This window comes from Nanorana parkeri, unplaced genomic scaffold, assembly GCF_000935625.1.
Source record: "Nanorana parkeri isolate BGI_ZX_2015 unplaced genomic scaffold, ASM93562v1 scaffold1312, whole genome shotgun sequence".
Taxonomy (NCBI): Eukaryota; Metazoa; Chordata; class Amphibia; order Anura; family Dicroglossidae; genus Nanorana; species Nanorana parkeri.
This window is the reverse complement of record NW_017307580.1, coordinates 35,880-62,220: the sequence shown is the minus strand read 5'-3', so window position 1 is coordinate 62,220 and position 26,341 is coordinate 35,880. Positions and strand designations below refer to the sequence as shown.

General features: G+C 41.7%; 1 protein-coding gene across 1 annotated transcript in view; it reads left to right on the top strand.

Moving 5' to 3' along the window:
• Positions 1-26,341, top strand: part of LOC108797622 (adhesion G protein-coupled receptor A1-like) — a gene marked incomplete at its 3' end in the record, with an annotated part of 129,970 nt that overhangs the window by 71,583 nt on the left and 32,046 nt on the right. Inside the window, exon 3 of the mRNA XM_018569245.1 lies at positions 1,040-1,167. Coding sequence (XP_018424747.1) covers positions 1,040-1,167 — 128 coding nt within the window. The remainder of the gene's footprint in view (positions 1-1,039; positions 1,168-26,341) is intronic.

Genomic DNA, 26,341 nt, shown 5'->3' with positions numbered 1-26,341 from the left:
TGTGTAGTATTAATAGCCCTGTCAAGTCCAACTCCTTGAACAGAATACCCACAATGTTATGTAGATGAGGAGAATGGAAAGTGTCCTCTAGTCCAAACACTTCCTGTCCTAAGGTAACAACACTGCTCCTCTATTTATGCAGTATAGTGAGTGCACGTTGTCACCCTAGGACAGGAAGTATGCTACTGGTAAGATCACCAGCTGAAACTAAAATATAAAAGAAGTCCAAAAAAAAGGAAACTCATTCAGCCAAAACATCCAAGGACTGGTAAACTGTATTTAAACACAAGAACAAAAATGTAACACATTGCAGCTTAACTGTCCAATGAGCAAGCTGGATGTGGAATTGTAACACTAGGAGCTACCATGCTATAATAACAAAAGGGGTGCCAACTGGCCCTACGGTGTGACAGAGGTGTGCAAATTATAAGCCAGGTCCAAATTTAAAAAAGGTGTACAAAAAGTCTTTAAAAAATATACAAATATGCCAGTAATTCAACCCCCCAAAACCTGAATCTGCAACTACTAGAGATCTACAGACTTGTGGTGTGATAAAATACCATATCTGATCAAATAGATGAAATAAAATAAGTGAGTTTAGTGTCACTTTGACTATTGCATAAAATTAACTTTTGTCCAATACCTAAAACATGGTGTCAAATAAAAAGGGGGTATTAGGCCATAATTGTGGTATGGTGTTTTATCACAACACAATTCTGCGGCTCTGTAGTCGTCACAGATTGAGCTTTTTTTTTTCTTTTTTTTTTTGTAGGTAAACTAGTTCACATTTTAGTATATGTTTCTGTTGCCTATTTAGCCATTTGACTGGTGTTCCACTTTAAGAGTGACTGGCACTCCGTCCGCAAAGGGCAATTTGTACAGATTCCCTTGGCCAAGAAACAAGGTGGCACTGGAAATTATATGTAAATACTGGAAAGAGCGATGGAAAAATGTATAAGTCTCAGCATGACAGAATGTTTTAATGTGTGATTTCTATAGTCGAGGCAGAATGTATAATGCTGTTTACCTCTCTTGTTAGGATTTGAAGGCTGTGCTGTCTTACCCTCAGTACCCAGGGGAGTTCCTGCACCCTGTGGTCTATGCCTGCACTGCTGTGATGTTGTTGTGCCTGTTCGCTTCTATTATCACCTACATTGTGCACCACAGGTAGGACGCCTCTTTTTTTCCTACTTTACTTACGTAAGTATAATTATGACATTTTTCTGAATTGCTTGTTAAATTGCAGTGTTGCTAATATACTGGGGACAATACAAAACGCCTGAGCTGGCTATAGACTTACAGAGGAGATGTTTCCTGAAGCACAATACAATTTAAAAGCATCCTTAATATTTTACCAATAAACAATATTTTTTGTTCGGTCTCCATGGATGTCCTGTGCCCTCATACTAGCGGAAATAAAACTTGAGGAACCTAGATTTTATAGTTAGCTGCCAGAAGAGCCTCAAAAAAATCTTTCTATATTCTTTTCAATGTTTTGAGAGCTGGTAGTATACATTATTGTTTTGCATTGCTTAACAAATAATATGTGTTGTGTTTATGTAAACAACACCTAAAATTTTGTTTTGGAAAACAAGATGGCAAGGACAGAGATACACATTTGCAGCATTTTACTACTACCAAGATAGCAGCTGTGTCATTGTGCATGTGTAGGTGATGTGTATGTACCATCTATACATGATTTAAAAGGGCAGTGCAAAGTTTGGGATGTTTAGCCACTTGAATGCCAGCCACCATTTTAAAATGACACAGAGATAGCGTCTATTTGTCCCAGCTCCGTTTAAAAGCGGCAGCCAATCTCTTCGGCTCCTGCTGGCACCAGCACTGGAACTGCTGGCTGTGTTTGACAGTTGTGATGTAGTGCTAGGTCTAGGAACTTGAAAGATCAGCTATTGGACTTTCCAGTGCTTCTACAGCTCACTCCATAGGGGCGCACTATAGAAGCAAATGTGAACAGTATGCTTCCGTATAGTGTTTACGTCAGGGGTGAAGTGCTGTCACGACAATTCCTCAGAGTACAAAGACAGGGACAGAGCTCTAAAGCATTCCTTAGCAGCACTAGATATACGGTATTATATACACACATATTGGGGGGAATGTATCAAAAATGGAGCAGACAAAATCTGGAGCAGCTGTGCATGGCAACCAATCAACTTCTCTTTTCAGTCCGTTCAGTTAAGATTTGAAAATGAAAGGTGGATGCTGATTGGTTTCCATGCACAGCTGCTCCAGATTGTCTGCTCCAGTTTTGATAAATTACCTTCATTGTGCATCTATCTATCTATCTATCTATTCCTAAAATTAAACAAAAATATTGCCTCCCCATATTAATCCCTAGACCTCTGGATGACATTTGTGTTCACTGCAAAAGCATTAAATGCTTATGCAAGTGAACACAATATAGTATGAATTTTTAGCAAACCTGTGAAAAAGTCCTTAACCAGAAAATCGCCATCATGCTAATTTGTGCTCCTTGTCAACTCGACTTAATCTTATCTTAATGGTGTGCTAACAATTTGCACAGTTTTTTTCCCCTGCGAGCCTCCCAATGTAGAGTCAAAAGAGGAATAACGCTCTTCTACCGTAAAATGCAGATAGTCACTTTGAGCTTTAGACTTCCTCTACGTTACATAAAAGTCACACTAATATGACATAATTTTATTCAACAGACTTTGTTGATTATATTTTGGGGTAACTATATGGGGGCACGCAGATTACATAAACGCTGCGATACGAAAATTTACAAAATGCATCTTTTAATTTTTTTTTTACTATTCATTCATAATAAACACGAAGAAAATAAACCATATGTACCAAAATAGCTACCCAATTAAAGCCCTATTTGTCCTGAAAATAGAATATATTACATTAGGGCAGACTACAAAATCTAAATAATATGTGCAGAACCGAGATGTTGCCAAAGTGAAAAAAAGAAAAAACACTCTGGGACTCGGGGATTCAGGACAAAAAGGCCTGGGGACTTAAGTGTTTAATAATAATAATTATTATTATTATACAGGATTTCTATAGCACCAACAGTTTGCACAGCGCTTTACAATATAGGGAAGACATTACAATCACAATACAAATCAAGACAAGATGGTAAGGAGGGCCCTGTCCGTGAGGGCTTACAATCTAAAAGAAGAGGGGGAAGTGATACATGAGGAGGGAGCTGTGTGGGGATGAATTGTTTGAGAACGTGGTGGTTGAGCAGTTAGGTTGAGTTGGGATAGGCTTCCCTGAAGAGATGGGTCTTCAGGGAATGCCTAAAGGCAGAGATGGGTCTTCAGGGAATGCCTAAAGGCAGTCAAGGTGGGCGACAGACGGACAGGTTGGGGTAAAAAATTCCAGAGGATGGGTGAGACTCTAGAGAAGTCCTGGAGGCGTGCATGGGAGGAGTGGACAAGGGGGCTGGAAAGCAGGAAGTCTTGGGATGAGCGGAGCCGACGGTTAGGGTGATACTTTGAGACCAGGTTTGAGATATAGCCGGGGGCGGAGTCGTGGATGGCTTTGTAACTGATTGTTAATATTTTGAATTTTATCGTTTGGGCGAGTGGAAGCCAGTGCAGGGATTGAGAGAGGGGGGTTGCAGACACTGAACGGTTTGTTATGTGAATGAGTCTAGCAGCTGCATTCATGATAGACTGAAGGGGGAATAGCCTGTGTAGTGGAAGGCCAATGAGGAGGGAGTTGCAATAGTCAAGACGAGAGATAACAAGCGAGTGGATGAGTCATTTTGCGGTTTCTTTGCGGAGGAAGTGGCGTATTTTGGAGATTTTACGTAGGTGAAGGCGGCAGGATTTGGAGAGTGATTGGATGTGGGGAAGAAAGGTGAGGTCCGAGTTAAGGATGACACCTAGGACCTTGGCATGGGGAGGGGTGGATAGTTATGTTAACAATCTGTCAGGGATACCGGCACAGGTGACCCCACACCTGCGCAGGTACCCACACAGGCAGACCAAACACTTATGACCACACCGGACAGGGCAGAATGTTTTATATACAGTTTAATCAACAGCAAACTAAACAACACCCAAAAGCAAACATAAATAAGTAACATCACCCAGACTACTAGCAGGTAAAGGCAACAGGAGGACAAGCAGGTAATGGCAACAGGAGGAAAGGCAGGTAATGGCAACAAGAGGACAAGCAGGTAATGGCAACAAGAGGAAAGGCAGGTAATGGCAACAAGAGGTATCTAGGCCTGCAAATGGGTAACCGGGCTCAGGACACAAACAGGGTACAGGACTGGTAACAGGACTCTGGACGGAAAGCAGGATTCTCCGGAACTGGTGACTCAGGGTTCAAGTTTCATGAAACAGGAAACGATACTGAGCCATCATCCTGACTGCAGGGAGGGTTTAAATATCCTCCCAGGAAGCACCAGGTGATGGCTAAGTACTGGCAGCTGGGAAACACCCGCAGGTGAGCACTGGAGCTGCAGGTCTCCGCTCCTGCGCCACCTAGAGGCGCTCTGGATCCTAACACAATCTCAAGGGAAAAGTTGGGGGAAGGTGCACGGGCAGGAGGAAATATCAAGAGCTCAGTTTTCGAAAGATTGAGTTTTAAGAAGTGTTGCGACATCCAGACGGATATGTCAGATAATAGATCAGTGACACGAGAGGACACTGAGGGGGAGAGTTGCGGAGTAGAAAGATCGATTTGAGTGTCATCGGCATAGAGATGGTATCGGAAGCCATGTGAGGTTATTAACTGACCAAGGGAGGAGGTGTAGATAGAGAAGAGAAGGGGTCCAAGGACAGAGCCTTGGGGAACCCCTACAGAAAAAGGAAGAGGAGGGAAGGAGTTAGATTTGTAGGTGACACTAAAGGAGTGCTTAGATAGGTAGGAGGAGAACCACGAGAGAGCAGAGTCTTGTAGCCCAAGTGACTGGAGTTTTTGGAGGAGGAGCAGGTGGTCAACAGTGTCAAAAGCAGCAGAAAGGTCTAATAGCAAGAGTAGGGAGTAGTGGCCTTTGTTTTTGGCAGTGAGTAGGTCATTAGTGAGTTTTAGGAGGGTGGTTTCAGTGGAGGTTAGGGGGCGAAAGCCAGATTGTAAGGGGTCGAGAAGGTTGTGATCAGCGAGGTGGCGGCTGTAGATTAGGCATTCTAGGAGTTTGGAGGTGAATGGGAGTAAGGAGATTGGTCTGAGATTGTTGAGGTCAGTAGGGTCCATTGAGGGTTTTTTGGGTATTGGGGTGACCAGGGCATGCTTCAGAGGGGAGGGAAATATTCCAGTAGAGAGTGAGAGATTGAAAATGTGAGCAAGAGAGTCTAGGATAGAGCAAGAGGGTGACTGAAGTAGCGGTAATAATAGTCAATACAAAAAAGTAAAAAAAAAAGTGGTAGTGTGGATATAAGGATACTAGATAAAAGCCACTTTTACATATCTGTGTTTGTCTCAAAAGTAATAACAAATGCTTACATGCAAAATTGTGTCAAATAAGTGGATGTTGAGCACTGATGCCTAAGCAACACTACAGACAAAAGCAGTCATGTTACCAATCTGGTTCTTTTAAGGTGCCCATACACCTGCTGATTATCGTACGATAATCGTGGGAAATCCCGCGATCGTATGATAATCGGCAGGTGTATGGAAGGCGTGCAACCGTTTCTACTGTACGGTCGCATGTCTTTTGTCTTATGAGCAGGTTTGTGGCCTGCTCGTAAGACAAATGCCGCACGGGCCGGTGTGCGCAAGAGCCCACTGCACGTTCAGCATTGCAGTCATTGGGAGCCCGCCCCTCAGGGCTTGCGATGATCGCTAGTACAATCTGCTTATCTAAGATGGGCAGATTGTACGTTTTTTTAATTACCTTACAACCATCGCAAGACAAAAGTCTTGCGATGGTTGTAAGGTGTATGGGCACCTTTATTCTCTAGTGCAACAGTGGCTGAAAGTATTAACAGGTGTGCACTTCTACCTCCATTCCAGATAAAGCCCAGCATTCCCTAAAGCTGTCAATACCTTTAAGCCAACATGTGCAGCACTGCAAGGAGAGGATGACAACGCTGCTGAATTTTCAGCAGCAATCTAGCAGCCTTGTTTACTAGACATGTAAATTAAATTTAGTTCTAAATGGAGATTTGGACAAAATGTTGTGAATTTGGACATAGAGACGAGTCTGGGCTTGGTCCAAACCCAATTCGCCTAAGTTTGCCCAAGCCCGCTCAAAACACTGACTGTCATATCCTCCTCCCAAATAAAAATCTCCCCAACAGTCATACAGTCAGAAATAAAAATATGGCAGTCCTGACATTTTGCAACTTACATCATTACTTAACACAAGAATAAAAATGTAATATATTGCAATATATTACCAATCCTTAGATGTGGTGGCTGCATTCATTTTCTTCTTTCTTAGTACAGGTACAAAAATACCTGCTGCCCCAGCAGTGCCCTCATCACTTAATGGACTGATCTGGAAAAATTAAACAATGTAATCTTTTATAAATTACTAATCCCATCATGTCCCATGTAATGAAGATGAAGAAAAGCAGACATGTAAGTCCAGACTGGGGGGCAACTATGGCTTCTTCTATAGATACAGTGAACAGGAAGTGTGTTTTATTCGCAGGATAACAAAACATTAAAGAAAACAAATGCAGCCACCACATTTAAAGACAGAATAATATAATTTTTTGCTATTTGGATATGCTTTAAACCCATGGTTCTCAACTGGTGGGTCGTGACCCAAAAGTGGGTCGCGGCCCCATGTCCAGTGGGTCGCCACATGCCTTCCACTTTTCTAGGTGAGAGTATCCTTGCCCCTCCCTTAGAGAAGCGCTGTCAGTTCTCGCACCGAGCAGCCATTCAAAAATATGATGCCCGGTGCCGAGTGTGGACTTGAGGAGGGGTGGGGCTATGGCCGCGAGGGAGCTCCATCCATACGCGCATTGCTTACAGCTCATCACTTTCTGGCTCTCGGCACCTCTACGGGCGCGCACGGGAGCTTTACAAGCAATACACATATGGATGGAGCTCCATCACAGCTCAGCAGCCCACACTGGACCCCAGGTTGAGGATCCGCTCCAATTTGCATAATGGCAACCGAAACGCACCTCCTGCCCACAGTTCAATCGCCTGCACCGGAAAGCGCAGTACCACAACAGGGAACATTGCAGTGCAACTTGGGTCGCGACTTAATGACCGAGGACAAATGTGGGTCCCAAGGTTAAACAGGTTGAGAACCACTGCTTTAAACATTAAAGTGAAGCGCCCTTTAGTCTTAAAGATGGCATTACGTCTTCATAGGGTCTGTCCTATGAAAGGTGATAGAGTTGCTTGCAGATTGGCTATTTTGTCCTATTAATTTGTGGTTTGGGAGATAAAAGTTTGTCTTTTCCAACAGCTGTGTCTACAATGACCTGCATGATTCCTGTCTAAGATACTTAACTGTGTTCCTTATATCTCTAGATAAGGTGAACAGTTAACAAGCCAGTCTGTCTCACCCAGGAGACAATTCTTGACATCTTTATCTCATAAAAAGTGCATTCCAGTTTATTAGCCCGTATTGTCAACTCAAAACAAATCTGTCCCTGTGCAATACACAGTGAGCTGCCATGATCCTTTTAGTTAAAAGCAAAGAAGGGAGAACCAGCAAGGGGCAATATCCCTCAGGCCGCTTTTGTTCTGACAAAAAAGGACCCGCAATGAAAAGTTGAAAAGGGGCCTGTTAAATACTGCATGTTCAGTACATAGCTAAAGCCCATGGAAATAACGCTTATCTAAACCCAAAAGCAAAAATGTCATGTATTGCAGCTTATCAATTCTGTGGTGACTGCATTAGTTTTCTCTCTTTAAGCCTCATTCACGCAGCAATAATATGCCATAATATGCCAGCTGTAGCAAGAATCCAGATGCTCGTGGCACGATTCACAGGTGGATGAGAATAGTTGCGGTCACTTAATCTGTTCAAAGCAATGACAGGCTGACAGTGTCCGCAGATGGCCACCGATGTTTGGATATAGTCACACATGCAGCGATTGTCTGGGATTAGGGACAGATGATCACCCCTGGATGCAAGCAGTTTGTGTTAAGGGGAGATTATCTGTCCCACAGGTAATCTCTTAGGCAGTTAGGACCACACTTTGCAGAGGTGCCTTGACGGTGGCAGTGTGGCTTCTACATATTATTGGCCAAAAGTTTGTGCAACTAAAACCTCTGTTTTTAACATATACTGTTGACAGGGTAATTCGTTTTGTTGCAGGCCAACTGGCATGTGCTCTGGGGATCTTTTTGTGTTTTGTCATCTCTTAGGCAGGCAGTGTCCTTGTGGAAAAAGCCTTTAAAAAAGCTAATTCAGCCACCACTGAAAAGGATTGGTAAACTGCAATATATTAAATTGTTTGGGTTTAGATATGCTTTTGAAAAAGAACTATGGGGTAAGTGTTTTTCCCCATAGTTCTCTTTAGGGTCATGGGAGGACATATACTAACCTCCTCCTGTGACCTAAAGCTCAGTATATAGCGGCCTATTGCCTGCTATATACTGAGAGCGCCGCAGCCGGGACGGATCCCGACAATACTGTCCGGATCCAATCAGCTGCGTGAGTGACAGCTGGCTCTGCCTATGCAGAGGTTGTACCAGCTGTGCCTGCCCCCTGTGTCTGTCACCGCTCCCCGCAGGGATTCCCCCCCCCTCCTCCTTCTTCCTCTCAGCACTGGAGGATTGGAGAGGAGGGGGGGGGGAATCCCTGCGGGGAGCGGTGACAGACAGTCACCACTCTTTGTAGGTAGATGATCAGAATGTGAGTGAGCCACGGTATGTGTTCGCTCACTTCCTGATCGATGCAGCCGACCTGTGACAGCTTCTTTGTCACAGGTCGGCTCTAACTATGAGGATGAGTGGAAATCTCACCTCATAGTTCTCCTTTAAGAAGCTGTATGAATGGTATTGCTCCCCACAAATAACAATTGAACAGAGCTTACAACATCTTTCAGAGACCAAACATAACCTTGTCTATCCCACAGGTGAGTAAAGCTGTTAAATCAGAATCATTAGCTCTCATTCAACTCTTCATTCTTTTCTATAAACTGCAATTACAGTAAACCGGTAACATGATATCCAGATGTGCACAATAAAGCCATGTTAATACAACCCATATACTGTAAACAAATGAACCATAAAATGAACACTCATGTACCTTTTTATGCCATGACAAGGTGTTGGATACAGCATCATTGTAAACCTTTCGTTACCACATCCATGTACACCATAAATCCTTAAAAACGTAGATGCCGAGTCAAGGTCAACACAAAGTGTTCACCAATAGGAAAATAGGAGGTTAGCTAAATGGTGCACATAAACAACCAATTACCTTTGAGGCTTACGTAGGGAAAGTTGATAATGTATAAGAACAACTTTAAACATGAAGTATATAGAAAAAGACCACGTGGTCAATCATGTTTGCCCCTTCTTAATTGATTTTTCTTTTACCTTTCAGTATAGATTTAGGTTTGTCCCAAGCGTGTTTAAATTTACTTTGTTTTAACAGACTCATTACTTCTGCTAGAAATCTGTTCCAATTAGAGAGGAGTCTGGGTTTGGTGCAAACCAAGTTCGCCTATGTTCACCAAGCCTGCTCAAAACTCTGACTGACACTCCCGATACAATCAGTGGTGGCAGTAACAGCAGGGGCATTCCCTGCCGCTTTTTGATGTATACCTGCACCTGCATAAAATGTTTAAATTCCTGCAGAATCAGCTGGTCCCCTGGTGCTGGCCCTGATATCCTGTTTTAGGGTGTCTCCTTTCCCTTGCAGGGTCCTATGGAGCCACCCTTGTGTGTGCTAGCAAGCTGTGTGTCTACACAAACACACAGGAACAGCAAAGCAAGACACTCTCATTCTCCCCACTCCTCCTTCCTCTAAACTGGTAGATGGAGAGCTGCTGGAGACTGTGCTGTCCTTTGTAATGTACTGGAAGTCAGGGAAGCAGAGCTGATTTAGTTGGAGCCAACTGTATGTAAACGTGATGACTGTATGTGTTTGGGCAATCATGTAAACAAATACTTTGCTGGGCAATGTATATGTGTTTGATCTGGATATACTATTGATAAAATAGGCCATGTCCCAGCATATGTAGCTGCTTGTTGTGAGTACAGGCAGCCAAATCAGGAATGTCGCTAAACTCGGGTAAAGAATGTAATATATTGCAGCTTACCAGACCTTACAGGTAGTAGTGTCGTTAGTTTCCTTATGGCAGGCTGCGTGACAACATGGGCCTTTTTTCTCCTCTTTATCCGGTAGAGAGCAATGCTAAATGTAGCAGAGACCACAGCCATCTCTTCGGGCCCTTTTAGACAGGCAACTTAAATTCCAATCTGCAGGGGATCTATGCACGGATCCCCAGCTGATCAAAACAGATGTCACCATTGTGATATCCGTGTCCATCCAATTTTTTCCTCCATTTTGCACCGGACCCGTGTTGGTCTGTGGGGAATTGGATATAAACAGACACGTGTCCATTTACATCACACTACCGATCCGGCACGATCAGGTCCGCCAAAACAGATCAATGATCAGTTAGTTTTTTTGGACCTGTTCAGGGGGTGGGGGTAACCTGATGTAAACGGAAACGCATCCTTTTAGATCCGGCTGACTAAAATCGGGCTCCTGAAAAACTGACTGGTCTTATGGTTCACAGAGAATAAATTAATATATGCAGTATATTTTTTAAATCCATAATAAACATAGAAAAATATGTACAAACTCTATAGCCGTCTCCTTTATGTATAGTCCCACCATTCAATGTTTATATGCCCTCAGACTCTTCTACAAAAGTAATTTAACCCGGAATAGTTTGATAAGCAGATACCGGCATAATGTAGATGTAAGCATAAACAGAATTCTAAAAATTCTATCTATTAAAAAGCTACTCAGTATTACTGCTACATAAAATGCACCAAACTACTACACTACTTTGCAGTAAAAAGCTGCTATTAAATACATAATAATTATTGGATTTTATCAGGGTCTGTTCTGTGGAGCGATCAATTTGCTTTTATGCTGCAGTGTTTCTGTTTAGCATTTAAGAGAAAAATATAATATGTATTCCTAAAGTCAGTTTACAATCTGGGGATGCTGTATAAAACACTGAATAGTTTTCTAAAGCATAGACATGTGTTTGCCAGGGATTATACTGTACAGGCAGCGTGTGTGATCCACACCTTTCTCTATTTATTCTGGAATAACTAAACTAATAAAAAGGAAATAAATGTTCACAAACAATAGTGATTTTGAAAGTGGAATTACAGTAAAATCCACTGGGGAGAATTCACCTCACTTCCTGTCCTGGTGATCCAGTTTTAGAGAGGGAGTAAGGAGAATCTTCCCACTAGTTAGAGACTGCTTGACAACCCCAACAGAGACTGCAACCTTTCCCCATGCTAATATTTTTTTTTGTTATTGCTGGTTGTATCTTTGTTGGAAGGATTTCCGATCACACATGGTGTCAGTGACCAATTATTCTGGAGGACCAAGTAGAGGTTCCATCCCTTTGCTAGCCAATTCAAAACAAAAAAAAAGTCTGGAGAGCTACTGTAGAGAGGTCACCATGAAATGAATGTCACATATAAAAATCCGTTATGCATTATTATTATACAGGATTTATATAGCGCCAACAGTTTGCGCATCGCTTTACAATATAAGGAAGACATTACAATTACAATACAATTCAGCACAAGATAGTAAGGAGGGCCCGCAATCTAAAAGGGAGGGGCAAGTGATACATGAGGAGGTAGCTGTGTGGGGATGAATTGTTTAATCTGCATATTTTTTATAAGGAAGTATGAAGAGAATCTATCACTTCTGTTTTTACATGTGTCATCTAAGACTTGTAATCTGTGTTGTAGACTACCAACATCAGACAATACTAGTTTTGGGGGAGGCACATCAATAGGCATGCCACTGTGTGTGTGACATGTATGAACAAAAGTGACATACTCTATTTAAAAAATGATGTGTGCAAACAAACACGAAGAAGCAATAAAATAAACTTAGGAAATCTGAAAAACTCTACTTATTGTACGGGAAGTGCCACTTGAAACCATGAGGTGTTTGAGCAGGTTGCACGGCCAAATTGTAATTTCTTTAAGAGCCAAGACACGTGGAACCTTTGGCTTGAGTGCATGTGGTCATAATATAAATCTAAGCCAATCCTGGTGCCACCATTATTTCAATAAAAAAATATTTGAAATAAACACCAAATTGATTGACAAATCCAATATCATGCATATATTTTCACCCCGAGGATTGTCTTTCTCAAAAGGTTTAATAAGGTTTGAGACATCTCATAGATATCCAGATCACTGCTTATGTTGATTTACAGCTTATACCTACCTTCTCTGATTGAGGTGAAAATGGGTGGATAGTCCTCATCACTAGTGATGGGCTCAGGCGTGTTCGCAGCTCCACGTGCCGAGCCCGCCAGGAAGCTGACAGCGCCAATCACAGGTACTGAGACATATCCCGATCTCTGCAGCTGCAGACCGGGATAATGTCTCAGTACCTGTGATTGGTGCTGAAGCGCTGTAAGCTTCCTGACGGGCTCGGCACGTGGAGCTGCGAACACGCCAGAGCCCATCATTACTCATCACCATGATATGCATTTTTTATTGATTGGATACAGAACAGGTGGCATTGTAAATACGGTGTGTATGTGCTGCATGAATTCATCTGAAAAAGCTTCTATTTCTAAGACATTTGGCTTGAACGCCAAACAAATTGACCGCATATAAACAAGTCAGAGTTATCAAGTAACAAGCTATCTGAATATGTCTTTCATTAAAAAGCCAATTTAAACAAGAAGTAAAATCTGTGCATGAACTGCTGTTAGCATCCAGAAAACATTGCAAATGCTTAAATCTAAAAATCTGCTCAATGGGGTTAATTTACTAAAGGCAAAATGGTTGTTCCCCTTTAAGAGGAATTTGCACTTTGCACAGGAATTTTCCCTTTGCTTAGTGAAGGAGGGGAAGCTCCGCTGACTTCCATCATCCAATTATGTTTTTTTTATTTTCCTTGCCCGTGATTGGGTGTTCTTTGCAAAGTGAATTTTTCATCATGTTCAGTAAGCCAAGGGAAAATTCCCTTGCATAGTTCACAGCCCACATGCTCCTCCATACTCATACTAGGTGATTTCTTCTCTTCCAGTGGCTAAATGGAGCAGCATGAGAGAAAGACAAAAGTTGAGTATGTGCTACTGGAAGACTGGGAAATGACTGCAAAAATAGGCCCTGTGCCCTGCATGGGAAAAGCATACCGTGTTTCCCCGAAAATAAGACAGTGTCTTATTTATTTTTTTTCACGAAAAAAGATACTAGGTCTTTTTTTCGGGGGATGTCTTACCTGGCTGCAGCTGTTCGCTCTGCCGTCCAGGGAGCCACAAACAGGTGGGCGGGCATGCGTGCGGGCGGGGGGGCGTGTCTGGCAGGGGGGGGGGAGGGAGCTGACTCTCCGCTTTGAACCATATACTGGAAGGTAATTGGTTCCCACCCCAAACTGCAAGCATTATGCGTGTATATGACTTCAGGAGATTGCAAGTTTTGTTGGGGAGCAAGAACTATAATGGCTCAATCTTCTTTGTACACTAGTGCAGAAAATGTAGCAGTGAAGTAAATATAACATCTCTGTTTGAGCATTTAACTCACTGTTGTCTGGTTTTTGTTTTTTTTTGTTATTGTAATGGGAGTTATAGATAAACTGAATCATGTATTACTCATGAAATTAGCCGTGTCATTAAAAATTTGATATTTTGACATTCAGTTTATTAAAACAGCCAATCACATTGATAATTTCCTATTATACTATTTGTGCTTTCTGATCTATGACACTTATCTTTTCTTTACCCTAATTTTCCAAACTACACCCAGGAGTCACACAATGGATATTGTGGCGTAATTGCTTCTGTTCCTTGATAATTTTAGTCATTATTGCCCATTTTATTAAATAGAAATGCAACACAATAAACACTTTAATATGCCAGTGGTATTATCTCATATTGTTCTTCTGATCTCTAGGCCTGTAATGTTCTTGTTTACAATTAAAGTTTCTAATCCTAGTTTCTGTAACCATGATAATAATAGAAAGGAAGTACAATTCTTCTCTTGTTGGTTGACAGAAAATCTAATTCTAACCTTCCTTTCTACCCACCATCACCATGCTTTGAATCTATTGCAAGGGCCACACTTCATGCTCTCCTTGAATTCCAAACCTTCAAGGGTTCATGTTCTACTCTGTAGACATCTGTTACTTTAGTTACCTTATACATTGTTTCATTCACTAATCTGCTTTTTTAATGGTCGTATTCCTCCATATAATCTCTTCTTCAGAATGCCTTTGAACCATCTCCCAACCAAAAGGAGAAACAGATGAGGGGGTGGCATGCGTGCGGTCGGATTTTTGAGTATTTAACTCACTGTTGTCTGGTTTTTGTTTTTTTTGTTATTGTAATGGGAGTTATAGATAAACTGAATCATGTATTACTCATGAAATTAGCCGTGTCATTAAAAATGTGATATTTTGACATTCAGTTTATTAAAACAGGCAATCACATTGATAATTTCCTATTATATTATTTGTGCTTTCTGATCTATGACACTTATCTTTTCTTTACCCTAATTTTCCAAACTACACCCAGGAGTCACACAATGGATATTGTGGCGTAATTGCTTCTGTTCCTTGATAATTTTAGTCATTATTGCCCATTTTATTAAATAGAAATGCAACACAATAAACACTTTAATATGCCAGTGGTATTATCTCATATTGTTCTTCTGATCTCTAGGCCTGTAATGTTCTTGTTTACAATTAAAGTTTCTAATCCTAGTTTCTGTAACCATGATAATAATAGAAAGGAAGTACAATTCTTCTCTTGTTGGTTGACAGAAAATCTAATTCTAACCTTCCTTTCTACCCACCATCACCATGCTTTGAATCTATTGCAAGGGCCACACTTCATGCTCTCCTTGAATTCCAAACCTTCAAGGGTTCATGTTCTACTCTGTAGACATCTGTTACTTTAGTTACCTTATACATTGTTTCATTCACTAATCTGCTTTTTTAATGGTCGTATTCCTCCATATAATCTCTTCTTCAGAATGCCTTTTGGGTATCTGCACCTCTTGGTTGTCCTAAGGACTTGGAACCATGTTCTTAAAAAATATAGAGGCTGTCATTTCTGATCTTTTGAAAGTGTTAGTTGCCTGGCTATATTTTTCAATACCTTGAGTCACTGAGCCACAATAAACATGCAGTAAGCATCATCAGAGTGAAATTCTGCATGCATGTACCTGGTCACTGACCACTGAAGTGCTGATGACATTGGATGATCAAGACAACCAGGAAATTAGCATTCTCAGGAAGGAGAGGATAGTAATGGCAGCCTACATATTAGCTCATTCATATTTCTTTTAATCTGTGCACTCAGATGTAGTAGTAGTATGCAGGCCAAAATTTGGTTACCGATTATATGTACACTCAATTTATTTTAATATACAGTATATCAAGACATGACATTGACTAGCCTTTTTCTCTCCCCCCATTACCTATGAGATTGTTGGTTATGAGAAGCAGGGCTCCTCATAGCTTTTGTTTCTGATCACATACTGTATTATCTTTATTCTGCAAAATGTTTTGAGTTTAAGAGATACCCTTTGTTGGCTAACTTGAGTTATTAACGTGTTAACAATGCACTTGATAAATCATTTTATTAAAAAAAATATATATTTATTTAAATATTTTCAGGCCCCCTTTCCTTCTGATCACACTGGAAATGGAATAAGATCTGTTGCAGTGTGGTCAGTTTGCATCACTGCCTTCTGCTTGAGAGCTACAGGAAGCTGTGTGTACACACAGCAAGGGAATTGCTCAGACTGTTGCTGACACCTCACCCCCTCCATCCCTGGCAAAGTCTGAATGACAGCAGCTGGAATATGAGATATCAGAATCCTCACATGGGGTTTCCACCCCCATGCCTTGTACCCTGCACTCTCTGCATTGCATACTCCTGACCCCTGCACTCTCTGCATTATGGACTCCTAACTCCTGTACTCTCTGCATTATGGACTCCTGAGCACTTTCCTCTCTACATTATACACTCCTGACCCCTTCACAGTACACTCTGCATTATGGAGTCCTGACCCCTGCACTTCTGGTCCCAGAACTTTCAGAGTTACATATTCTTGAGCTCGTCACTCTGTGCAATCCCCACTCCTAACTCTTTACTCTGTGTTACACACTTTTTTTACACACTCTGCATTATGCCCGTCTGAGCCCTGCATTTTGTGGGATATGCATTCCTGAGCCCTGCACAATCTGCACTACACACTCTTGAGCACTGCATGCAATCTGTGTGTTACACACTCCTGATTTCTACACCCTGTGTGCTACACACTCCTGAGCCCTGCACCCTGTACATTACACACTCCTAAACCCTGCACCTTTTACAACACACACCTGAACCCTGCACTATAGACACTCTGTTGTACATTTTACACTCCTGACCACTGCAATACGTATGCTGAAATTTATACGGCATACTCCTGACCACTGAACTCCAATTACAATATATAATCACAAAGTTTTTCTTTAATATAGGCTAAGTGTAGAAAGCATATCTAATGGAAGAGGTTTTGTGTGTGTGTGTGTGTGTGTGCCGAGGCTTTTTTGTGTTAGACTTTTAGTTGTGGCACAGTAATTAAAGCATATTTTGTGAGTTAAGACTGTGGCCTATGTAGGCTCTGTATACAGTGGCTCAGGTTTTTATTTAACCATAACCCTTAAAGCTCCTCCCAAGCACTGCCTCATTGTTTTTACCCTTTCTCTGGGTGCCCAAGGTCTTTCACAATGCCAGCTATGCCTCTGATAAGTTTAGTCCCTCCTGAAGCCTCTCAGCGTGTCAGTTGCTATCAGACATTTGTGAACATGCAAATATCTGCACAGGTACCGGGATTTATATGATTGTGTTATGTCTGAGCTGGAATCTTAGTCCAGGAAGTAGATGGTGACCCTAGATGATGCCTGAACAAAGATGGCTCCATCCTTCTGGAGAGAAAAAAAGAAGAAGCCATTGTTAGAGGGAGAATTGTTAACTTTGTCAAAGTAATCAATGCCTGAATGTGCTACACTTACACATTACATATATGCATGTAACGTGAGAAAACATATGAAACTAGTTCCATGTAACATCTTTCTTTACATTTTATTTACCCCAGTGTATACAGCAGAGACATATGCATTCTCTGCCACAGTCAAACAGCTACATGCATGTACACATATAGTATACAGGTATGCTCTTTGGTCAGATTGTTTGGAAGCCAGTTAAAGTGTATGTGTAGCCAAAACATGTATTTTAGTTTTTGGATACAACATGAACATAAAAAATTAAACTAGCACGCAGAACATTTTTAACAGGATCCCAGGTCTTAATCTTCTGGACTCCAAAAGTATGAGGTATTTGGGTAAGCAGATCAGATGCTTTACCATCATCATTCTAATATAGCTAAATGTCTGTACTCTGCATGAAGACAATAGCAGTAAAGTGGGTGTGGACTTTATGGTTTTATACACAAATACTTGGGGTGCTTGGCATGTCCGGCATGTATTTGTTCCCTGGTGCTCGGAGCATAAAAATATATTGAGCTGTGGAGATTACGGCACAGCACTACCCCTTAAAACTTATTTTCTTCACATTAAAATGCACTTCGTATGCTGCACAGACTTGCATTCAAGCTACTACCCACATTTGTTTTTATTGTTCCCATAGATACATTCCCAGTGTGTGAGAAGCAATGTGGGTTCTAACCTAAGGATTAGTACACTGAAGTTGGATGCGAGTCTGCCTCCAGAGCCCAAGCATACATAGTCTATTTCAAAGCGCCTGTAGCTACCAAGACAGACAACTTTGAGAACTTTAGTAAGACAGTACTGAAAAATTAGGTCAATGTTGGTACCACATAGGAGAAAAAGAGGACAGTCAGATGGCAAAAGATAATAAACACGTGCCTTTGCATGAATTGCTGCTGTGTTTTGTATTCAGAAGATATATTGTAAAGATAAATAGGCCGGCAGACAGATAGACAAAGTTAGGAAAATTATTTGATCCCCTGCAGAGCCTCTCAGCTCTTCAAAGAAATTAAAGGTCTATATTTTTTTTATCATAGGTGTATTTTAAATGATAGAGACAGAATATCAACCAAAAATCCAGAAAAAACACATGATACAAATGTTATAAATTGAGTTGCTGTTCAGTGAGTAAAATAAGTATTTGATCCCCCACCAACCAACAATAACTCTGGCTCCCTCAGACTGGCTATGTGGCACACAGATAAGTCCTGTCAATTTAAGCAGGTGCTCCTAACGACAACTCGTTATGTATATAAAAGACACCTGTCCACAGAATCTTTCTTCCATTCAAATCTCACCACCATGGGCAAGACTGAAGAGCTGTCAAAGGACGTTAGGGACAAGATTGTTGACTTGCACAAGGCTGGAATGGGCTACATGACTATCAGCAAGAAGCTTGGTGAGAAGGAAACAACTGTAGGTGTGATTATTCGCAAATGGAAGGAATACAAAATAATCATCAATCAACCTCGGTCTTGAGCTCCATGCAAGATTTCTCCTCATGGGGTAAGGATGATCATGAATAAAGTAAGGGATCAGCCCAGCCCTGAATGATCTCAAGGCAGTTGGGACCACAGTCACCAAACAAACCATTGGTAACACAATACACCGCCATAGATTAAGATCCTGCAGTGCCTACAAGGTCCCCCTCCTCATGAAAGCACATGTACAGGCCCATCTGAAGTTTGCCAATGAACACCTAAATGATTCAGAGAAGGATTGGGAGAAAGTGCTGCGGTCATATGAGACCAAAATTAAGCTCTTTTGTATTAACTCGACTCGATGTGTTTAAAGGAAAAAAAATGCTGACTATGACCCTAAGAACACCATCCCTACAGTCAAGCACGGAGGTGGAAACATTATGGTTTTGGGCTGTTTCTCTGCTAAAAGGTACAGGCCGACTTTGCCGCATTGAGGGGCCAATGGACCATGTATTGTAAAATCTTGGACGAGAACCTCCTTCCCTCAGCCAGAACACTGAAGATGGGTCGTGGATGGGTCTTTCAGCATGACAATGACCCAAAACATACTCCCAAGGCAACAAAGCAGTGGCTCAAGAAGAAGCACATTAAGGTCATGGAGTGCCCTAGCCAGTCTCCAGACCTTAATCCTATAGAAAATTTATGGAGGGAGCTGAAACATCAAGTTGCCAAGCGACAGCCAAGAAACCTTAAAGGAGAACTATGAGATGAGTGATTTCCACTCACCTCATAGTTCTAAGCCGACCTGTGACAATGAGACTGTCACAGGTCGGCTCAGTAGATCGGGAGGGGAGGGAACACATACCAGGTTCCCTCGCCTCTCGATCCTGTCACGGCTCTCTGCCAAGACAGGGGGAGGGGCTGGATTCCCCTCTCCCTGCTCCGATCTGCCAGCGCTGACTAGCGGAACGGACGGGGGAAGGGGGCGGGTACAGCTGGCTCTGCCTCTAGATAGGCAGAGCCAGCTGTCACTCACGCAGCTGGGCGGATCCCATCATCTACGTCGGGATCCGCTCCGGGTGCGGCGTCTCAGTATACCGTGAGCTGTAGCTCGCGGTATACTGAGCTTAGGGTAACGGGAGGACGCTAGTTTGTGTCCTCCCGTTACCCTAAGGAGAACTATGGGGAAAAACACTGACCCCCATAGTTCTCCTTTAAGGATTTAGAGAAGATCTGTAAAGAAGAGTAGACCAAAATCCCTCCTGAGATGTGTGCGAACCTGGTAACTGTCTTACCTCTGTGCTCGCCAACAAGGGTTTCTCCACTAAGTACTAAGTCATGTTTTGCTTGGGGATCAAATACTTATTTTACTCACTGAACTGCAACTCAATTTATAACATTTGTATCGTGTTTTTTCTGGATTTTTGGTTGATATTCTGTCACTATCATTCAAAATACACCCATGATAAAAATTAGAGACCTTTCATTTCTTTGTAAGTGGGCAAACTTACAAAATCCACAGGGGATCAAATAATTATATTCCACACTGTAGATGGATAGAGGACTTGTGTCTCATTTTAGTTAACATTTAGTTAACATTTTAGTTAATACACATGTTCATAACATAAATTAATGCATGTTAACATTCACTGCATTGTGTTAAGGGTTTCATTCAGCTGACTTGAATTCTAAAAGCATGTCGGTGCATCCAATATGTATCATGCAGGATTTTCCAATCACATTTCAAAGTTACACATGGTGTGAATGGGTCCTACTGAACACTGAGAATATGGTCTGGCTGCTTTCTTTACTGCACAGCAACATGCTCAGGGTAAACCAAACCCTAGGTAGCAATAAAGCAGTAGATAATTACACAAGGTAGCTAGGGGGCATTTTTTTTAACAGACTGTAATATTCAGGAATAAAATTATTCATGTGCCATGCCCAATGCTGAGTCACTTACGCTACCATATTCAGAAGTGCCTGGTATTTCCTTTAGCTCTCAAAGCTGACAGAGAGGTGGTATCCATATGCTGCTGAGCATGGGAGGAGGTTAAAGGATAAGTGCATTTTCTAAACAAAGTGCATTTTCTAACAAAGTGCATTTATCCTATTTGCCCCCTTCCTCTGACCTTTACCCAACCCACCCTCCTCTTCCACCAATGCATACATACCTCATTCCGACAGCTGCAATACTGCTGTTTACCTGAAGCAGTGCAAGTCTTCACTGTCCTGACAGTGCCTGCACATTAGTGCCCCATAGACTTCTATGGGGCTGTGTCCTGAGGTCAGAGGCAATCAGAGACAGTTCCATTGAAGTCTGGACAGTGAAGAGTTACAGCACTGGATGCAAACAAGCAGTGAACTGTGGCCATCTGCTGGAGGTAACTATGCATCTGTGGGGGAGCGAGGTAGGTTAGGTCAGGGGAAAGGGCAACATGGATAAGTGCAATTCATTTTAAAGTGCATTTATCCTTTAAAGAAAACCTATTTCTTTGTACTGTACACAGGCATTAAAGAGAACTGGTCACAAATGGGCATCTGTAATAAGCTGAATCTTCACTTTTGAAATGTTATAAAACTGCAGCTTTACCGTTCAGGGATGACTTGATTTTTCTTTATTTACTTGTATCCTTTGCAAGTTATAGTGGGAATGCCAGGCTATAAGACCTTTATATCTTGTTCTTGAGCCCAGTGCTGATAACAAACACTCAAAGAAGTCATGTAACAAAGGTGTTGTCAAGATTACATTAAAGAAAACTAAAGGCTTTGTTAATTTACAGTTTTACTCTCCTTCAGACAGTGGAGTACACTTTGTACATCAATTCCGTTAGCTTGTTACAGCCTGAAAAGATTACTCACAGTGCCCAGGGTCCTTAAATCATTTCTATGTACTCCCTAGGGATGCAATGCAAGTTCTTTGGATTAGTAAACTGACCTAAAATGATGGCAGACACACACTGGCAGAAGAAAATAATTTAGCTACTGGCAGAAGGAAAAAAAAAAAACAGAGGGTGCTCTTCTGAAAACTTTACAAATGTTTTCTGGTGCTAAGACAGCTGCACAACGTTTCTCAGTAGTCACATTTCTTACAAAATTTTATTTGCAGTATTATTTCTCCATATTAGCATACGTCTGACATATCATCTTGGCACAGATGGTTTTACAGTAGCATGCACATGTTCTGCCCCTTTTTACCCACAAAAAGGAAAAAAGTCTGTGGTTGGGGGTCACAAGAGTGACTGATTTTATCTTCAGCACTACTGTAATCAGCAGTTTGGCCAGATGTGATGCACCTAACTGTTCTCATACACTTCTCTTACATAATGCATTTCTCTGCAATACACATCTGTCCTGAGGTCTCACTTATGCCTTAATCAAATTACTTTAGTTTGAATAAGGGCGGTGTGTAGAGCAATGTGTAAAGTTTTTGGCAAGCTTTGAGTAGTTTGGTTGAAGCCTTTTAAGAAAACTTTACTTCCGGTATGGTGATAATAAACATAGAACCTAATAGAAGTGCCAACTGTCACTTTAAGCAAACAATTTTCAGCAGGCTTTCAATAAGTTTCAAGTAGTCCGAAGCATTACTGAAGCCTGTTAGCAGCATGTTCAATCTGAGAGTCAGCATGCCATTAAGATCCATGTTTAACCTCCTCAAACTAGAGTTGAACACACTGGTCTTACACAAGCTGAAATCTGTTACAACAAGGCCTTCCGTCAATGGTAAGGATGGGTGGTGCAAAACCTAGCAAAGGTTAAGAAGTAACTCCCAGTAAGCTCTGCAAAGCACAACCTTGTGCAATCTGGGTTTGAATTTTCCTTCCATATAAAGCCGTTCATTCTTCTACTTATTAGAGGTCCTTTAAAAATAAATTGTGTGCCCTGGAAAGTAAGGGAAAAAGCACATGCACACTTTCTTGAAAATTAATATATAACTGCAGAAATCCCCTGATTAAGCTTTCCGTTTAATATTGTGACCTTATCAATTATGCACTAAATTCCAGAGCGCCTCTAATTAATAATGGAAAGATGGTTAAGTCTGAAACTGTGTTGGCCACTACCAGTTCATTAGTTTCAATGATGAGGAACTAGTAGCAGCTAGATGCTGTGGGCTTCAGTAAAACAGCTAGGCCATGCTCTATGGAGACTTGAACTTCACAGAGCAGTTGATAGAGATGAGAGGGTGCCTCATAATCAGCTCTACCGGCAATATTGCCATTTTGCCCTCACAATCCAGTTTACAGCAAGAAAATCTGCAACAATTCAAACATTTCAGAAAAGGAAATGCTCTCTATTGGGATCCCACACTCATTGTCCTTTTTTCCCCCTTTCCCTTGAACACACATCTAGGAAGGTGTGCAGATAGAAATATAAGGCAAATTTTGCTATAGGATTATTTTTTCTCTAATGCCCTTTTCTTTTGGGTGTTATAATAGGTACTATTGGTGAGTAAGGAACTGACTGTAAAAATACAAAAAAAAGTAAAGTATACTTTAGCAGCAGCATAAGGATAGTCCCAACAATGACATAGCAACAGGAAGTAAGGTTGTTAAGCAGCAATCACTGATGGAGGGAATTATAGTCTTGAGTTTCAGAAATAGGTGTCTAAAAATTGTCACCTCGGGTTTATTCATTTTGATAAATGATAATTGTTTTCACTTTTGTAGCAGACAACTTTGTAATTTTGCAGTTACAACACCTGCATTGCTGTAGACTTTCCCAGGACAGAGTACATGAGAGCAGGCAAGCAACACCAGGTATGAACTCAGTCAGTTCAGGCCACAGGTCTGGTTTGCATACCCTGTGTTCCATGGGGTTATGACTAATTTCCAATTCCTGGAACTGGCACCTAAGGCTCTGGCTTAGAACATAAGAGATGTGCTACGGCTAGGGGGGAAAAAAAAACAGGAGCTTGGCTTGACCCATTGGCACAGCTCTAAATGCATCACAAGCAGGGACATGCTTGTTTAATTGGTGGATAATTAAATAACTAAGCATGTAGTTCTGTTTCCTGTCCACATACTCTACAGTTTATGACTTGTGATTGTAGAGAAGAGGTAAAGTATGTGCTTGCTCTTGGTAGGGGTAAGGTTCAATGTAGACATGTTAATAACCTGGTTTGTACCTCTACCAGTCCCTTTTCATCATCATCATTGCAGCAGATGACAGATCATTTTCTTGCCATAAGTGGACTTGGTACTTTGAGCTACAGTATGATAATAATGTAGCTTGGGATTTTGAATGTCAAACATACTGAAGAGGAAAAGGATGGGCTTACTATTGAACACTGTGTTTCTTCCACAGTGTGTTTCCTCACAGAGTGTGAAATGATGTTTCATAATCTATATATGAGAGCTTAACTTCATGAATATGTACTTTGACAGCCATAGCTAAGCCTCTGTTATATACACTGCACATTGCGATGGATATGCCTAGTGAAGAGAAACATTTCCAGACCAAGCTTTTCATACAAAACCAGCTTCTACCTGAACTCCCATGGATTGAATCTGTCTTGTCACCTTAAAAGCAAGAGGAATGAGCACCCCCATTTATACCAGAGCTTAATCACTTTTGCGGGTGCATTGCCTTCAGATCATTTTGGTGATATATTGCAGCAGCTTATCTTCTTTAACATCACCCTTCTCTCCTGCTGTTTCTAACATCCTGTGTGAAACTATAGCAAGTATATCATCACCACCTGAACCAGTCAGACATGGAACACTAAGTAGTATAGCTAAATAAAATAACAAAAGCTGTGGCATTAACTGCTCTTTGCCAAACATGCCTAGACTCACGTGTTCTTGATATGCTTTTAAGTTGGAAATTTTCATGCAGCTTCATTTCATTCTTAGGAATAATGTCACCAATGGTACTTTTATTAACACTGGAAGTTCTGTACTTAGGAACCAGCTTAGACAGAGACTGCTTTGTCTGCAAAATGCAAATGTACACTGATATACAAGCTGTACAATCACTACTTTACATTTGTTTAATGTACGGAGCCTGCTTGTGGAGGAGAGGGGGGAGCCGGGAACAGAAGCAGACGTGAGGGGAGAGCCCAGCAGTGAAGAGCAGGCAGCCAGCCACAGAATCGATGATGCTGCACTGAGGTCTGTGATCAGAGGAAATGACTCGTGATGGGAGGAGGCGGCAGGAGTTCTAGTCACCGGCGGGACTCTATGACAGATGGCTGCTCCGCTCTGCACACAGGGACACTTGGACTTGGAGGGAGCGCGGTACAGAGGGGTCACCTGTGAGGTAAGTGGATCGACGGAGGGTGAGCACAGTGCTGAGTTTGCTCCATGTGTGAATTACATGGAGTGGGTTCAGACAGAGCAGTGTGTTTTGTTGTATGGGAAATGTGACCTAGGTAGAGAGGAATGGAGGCAGACAGTGATGGTCAGTATGTGGATACTTTTCTCCCTCAGGGCTTGTTCACACCAATTGCGTTGCGTTCCAGAACGCACCACAATTGCTCTCAAACTTCCCCCTTCGTTCTGGGGCAGGAGGAAGCGTGGCGGTGCATTGAAGTCAATGTAACCGCAGCCACACTCACCCTGCCCGCAGTGCGATTGGACACGTGGAAAAACATTGCCTGCGTTCTGTTCCACTGCAAATGCAAAAAATCCTGCATGCTCTAATTTTTTTTAGCGTTTGCAGTGGAACGGAACTCAGGCAATGTTTTGCCACGTGTCCAATCGCACTGCGGGTGGATGGGCGTGGTTACGGTTACATTGACTTCAATGCAGCGCCACGCCCCCTCCTGCCCCAGAACGAAGGGGGAAGTTTTGTGAGTGATTGCGGTGTGTTCTGTAATGCAACGCAATTGGTGTGAACAAGCCCTCAGGAGTTCATAGAAGCCTAGGGATTGTACAGAGATTAGCAATTTCTACTTCTAACATACAGTGGTGCGAATTTATCAAACTGGAGCAGACAGAATCCGGAGCGGTTGCCCATGGCAACCAATCAAATCTGCCATACAATCTCTGTTCAATCTACTTTTGATTTGCCAACACTGTATCATCCGTGTGCATTGACTTACCCTGTGTCTCTCTTCTCCCGGCCAAAGATCTCTACTGCGCATGCGCCCACCCCATGAGCCTTTGCGGCTGCCCGAGACACAGGTAAGTTTTAATCTTTTAGTTACTTTTTTTTTTCTTAATGTTTTTGCATATATCTACTGCTTGCTAGCTGATCTATATATACACCACTTGCTAGCAGTAGATATACAGTATGCAAAATAACGCAAGGTTTAAATTGTCCTTTTAACCCTTTCGCTGCCAAGCCCTCCGGAACATTTTTCAAATCAGCTGGCCAAGCCATTTTTGAATTTTCTGCAATTTTTTCCTATTGCTTTGATTTTCAACTGCTGCGTTGCTAGCGTTTGTAAAAGACCCCCCAAACCATATATTTTCTGAAAGCGCAGGCCCGGTAGAATAAAAAGATACTACATTTTTAGGCCCTGCGATAATTGCGCAAATGTTTCTCAAATTAATATTAAACCGATAAAAATACACAATTCAATTGTTAAAACACACCAAAATCAGTATCCGTGCACAAAAAAAATAATTTTTGACTAAATCTAAAAGATAAAACTGTATTGAGTTAATAAATAACAAATATTAGCAAATTTGTAATTGCGCCTTTTTGCGAAAAGGTAAAAAAATGAAGGTATGCAAAACTGTAAATAATCGACTTATGTAAAAAATTGTTTTGGTGTTTGTGTTGTGATAAAATGATACAGGTGTATATTTAATTGCAACACAAGGTATCACAA